This window comes from Lontra canadensis, unplaced genomic scaffold (assembly GCF_010015895.1).
Source record: "Lontra canadensis isolate GAN:19392208 unplaced genomic scaffold, GSC_riverotter_1.0 scaffold28, whole genome shotgun sequence".
Classification (NCBI taxonomy): domain Eukaryota; kingdom Metazoa; phylum Chordata; class Mammalia; order Carnivora; family Mustelidae; genus Lontra; species Lontra canadensis.
The window spans coordinates 6,619,996-6,623,587 of record NW_022631022.1 but is presented as its reverse complement, the minus strand read 5'-3'; the positions used below and the strand labels follow the sequence as shown (position 1 = coordinate 6,623,587).

The following is a 3,592-nucleotide window of genomic DNA, read 5'->3' as shown; positions in this document are numbered from 1 at the left end:
CCTCTGTAACCGCAACCAGATCAAGATATGGAATATTTTCAGCACTCCATAAGGTTCCGGTACCGAATGAATTCTAATCAACAAAGAAAATACATTTAAAATCAGGACTGAACATCAGAAAGCAGGTAAGAAACTTTGAAGGCTGGCTTTTGGGGGACAGGGACGGTATAAGGTAAAAATAAGACAAACACGACTTGCATCTTCTTTTAGTGGTGGGCGTAGAGTGCTTCCGTGGATTCACATTCATACGTGCGGCGATCCTCCCAATGACTCTCGATATAGTCGAGATTTAACCTTTTTCGCACGTGAGAAAATAGAAACTTGTTTAGGGTTTCTGAGAATAACAGACCCACCAGACGTAAGGGAGAGAAGGAACTGGATGTTTTGAATTTGCGCAGTCCACGTAGCCACGTAGCAGAGCGGAAGGCCTGGCATCAGGTTACCAAGCATCGCCTCTCGCGCCCGCGCATTGGTCAGCGGTCAGGGCTGCAAGTATAAAGGCTCAGACCGGCTGTCCTTGACCAGCGGTGCTGAATCCGGCCGCGCGCGCTTTGAACTTTGTGGAGCCGACGCGCCTCCCTGGCTGGGTGCCTCAGGCAGAACCGTGCAGACACCCATCTGACACCGGACCCCAGGTACGGGAGGAGGAACCCACCTTGTTTAACTCTCCTGGGAGCAAGCCGTGAGTCCTAGAGGGGATAATAGTTATTATTCTAATTCTCGTCAAGGACTAGAGTGCAATAATCCAAGGATTCAGGAAACGATTGCACAAGCAAAGCTCTTCTTGGCACTGCGGACGGCACGACCAAAGTGAGAGGGCAACATTTTGAGAACCTCCGCCATAGGCCTGCGGAGGATCGAGATTAAATCAACAAGCCCTGAAGTGTACAGGACTGGCTAGAGACAAGAGAAGAACGATTGTTCTTCAGTCACTGAGATATAGCTCGCATTGGCAGCGAGAAGGGCAGCTGGCATTGTCCCAGGGGAGGAAGAAGAAAGCAACCCTAAAGTAGGAGAAAAGACACGGGAATTGCTGCGCCTTGCAGAGCTCCCTGCGACGACTGGTGTACCATTGTGAAGCGCAGGCAGACCAGCATCCGCAGTGTCCTTGCATCCGGCATTCACCGCCTTATGTGGTGCCTGGAGAGGCTCCGCTTGGGTCCCGAGCGCCTCCTGAAGGGCAGGAACGGGATTCTTCGGACCCGGGGCCACCAAGTCAGGGCCCTCACGCCCGCCGCGTGGGAAAACGTGCTCACCCCGGACCGCATCCCTGAGTTCTGCATCCCCCCGCGACTTGCGCCGGGTACCGCCCTGACTGCGCTCCGGGTTTCCTGGATCCAAGCGGCAGAAATCGACGACGGGGTCGGACACACCGACTGGGACCCGCGCTCGCAGGCCGCGCTCTCGCTGCCGCACCTGCCGCGCGCGCGCACCGCCTACGGCTTCTGCGCGCTGCTCGAGAGCCCGCACACCCGCCGCAAGGAGTCACTCTTCCTCGGGGGCGCCGGCGCCGCCCCGCTCCTGCCTCCGGGCGCAGCCCCGGACCCCGACCCCGCGCTCCCCGCCGGCCCCCGGCAGACCCCGGACGTGCCCGCGCCGCCGCCCCGCGCCCACCGCCTCCTGCGCTCCCCCGAAGGACTGCTGAGCCGCGCGCTGCGGGCCCGGAGGAGCCGTGCCCTGCCGCGCGCCCGCTCCGTGTCCCGCGGGGACGACGACGACGACGAGCGCGGCGCCGCCTCGCGGCCCCCGGCCCGGGCCCCCTCCGCGTCCCAGCCGCCGCCGCCACTGCCTGGCCCCGACCCGCGGCCCGAGCGCCTGGAGGCCGAGGGCACCGTGGCCCTGGGCCGCGCTGGGGGCGCCCTGCGCTTGGCCGCCGAGTACAGCCGGGCCAGCGGGCGGCTCCGCGTGCGGCTGCTCGGCGCCGAGGGCCTGCCCGCAGGGACCGCCGAACCCCGCGCCGTGGGCTGCCGCGTCAGCTTCGTCCTGCGCTCTCCGGGAAAGACGCGCCCGCAGCTCAGCGCCGTGGTGCGGCCTAGCGGCAAGGCCGCCTTCGACCAGGACGTGTGCCTGGACGGGCTGTCGGAGGAGCAGGTGCGCCGCCTGGCCGTGCGCGTCAAGGCGGAGAAGCGGGACCGCGGCCGCGAGTGGGGCCGCGGGCTGGGCCAGGGCGAGCTGCTGCTGGGCTCCCTGCTGCTCCCCTGAGGGCGCCCGGGCCTCGGCCCTCCCCTTGGGGCGCTCTCCGCGCGCTGGGACCTCGGACCCTGACAGTCGCTTCGGACAAAATAAATGCTATTTATTTTTATATTCAGGCCTTTGTTCAGTCCAATATTGGCACATACATTGCTAGATTATCACAATAAAGGACGTAGTATTTTGTGTAATACCTTCAGAATTCATTTCAGCAAATGGTATGGTGTTCTGCAGGAGTGGTTCTCAATATAGACAGACAACTGCACTTCATCTTCCCCAATATAGATAGACAATTGCGACTTCATGCTCCCCACTGCTCTATTGGGAGACTCTGGATCACAGGAAGTGTTAAAACTAGAGGGTGTGCTGGTGATCTCTTTGCCCCAACCTCCTCAACTGAAGTTTGTTCATTCCACAGCATCCATTGATCACACATCCATCTTAGAACGTGTGTTATCTTTGAAGCATCATTTAAGACCCCAGGTGAGAAGATGAGGCCAAGAAAGGTGAAGTAACTTGTTCAAGGTCAACAGTGAATTATTAATAGGAACTCAGATCTGATGCTTTTAGCTACATCTTTCTGAGAAAGCACTGGAAAAACTGAAACCACTTTAATATTCTTGGCTAAAATAATAAGTTTTACAAGTACTAACTTGTTTAATTTTTAAACAAACCTAAAAGACAGGCACAGTTGTCCTCATTTTAGGGAAGAGGATATTGAGGCACAGAATATAGAGCAGAGTCAGGATTTGCACGGAGGCAATCAGTATTTTACTCATTACTTTCTAGAAATAATACCAAGCATCTGGAGGGTTTATCTTTGGGGGACTGTAACTTACATCTGAAACTGTTGATTCTAAGTTGGGGGTCTCCTCATATTCTCCCACCCTAGTGGAAAAGCAATTTGGTTCAAATTAGTAATTTATTATCTCGTGCTAATGTCTAAGGTTCTGTTCGAGAAGATGCTAACTAGCCTCAGAGTCATAGAAAAAAGGGTGGTAGCCTAATTGGCCCCAGCTGAGCTAATATGCCAGGGCAGGGAGTCTAGAACATAACTATAATACTGTTCTACCTCTGGCTTCTGATAGTGATAATAAGTGTATTATGTTTTAATCGATGATTTTCCTTTCTTGGCCACATTCACTGCCAAACAAGCGTATTTCTTCCTTCCTTATGCATATAGGAGGAAAATGTGTCCTTAAACGAGGGTTCAAAATATTTGAATATGTGTTGTGGTGTGGTGTTAAATATGACTACGTTAGCAGCCTGGATTAAGAAACCATTTCTGCTTTCACTAAACTGTTAGAGTTTTATCCACTGGTGCTCATGAAAAAATGCTGTTTAGAACAGGGTTTCAGTTTTAGTCACAATTCAGGCATTAGCTGAAAATGGGTTTTGTGGT

At 54.8% G+C, this 3,592-nt stretch overlaps 1 protein-coding gene across 1 annotated transcript; it reads left to right on the top strand.

Moving 5' to 3' along the window:
• The first annotated feature begins 1,094 nt into the window (after nucleotides 1-1,094).
• C2CD4A (C2 calcium dependent domain containing 4A) lies at nucleotides 1,095-2,488 on the top strand. The gene has a single exon (XM_032864803.1). It carries the CDS (start codon nucleotides 1,132-1,134, stop codon nucleotides 2,200-2,202), a length of 1,071 nt encoding a protein of 356 aa, XP_032720694.1. The 5' UTR covers nucleotides 1,095-1,131; the 3' UTR covers nucleotides 2,203-2,488.
• The last annotated feature ends 1,104 nt before the right edge of the window (nucleotides 2,489-3,592 follow it).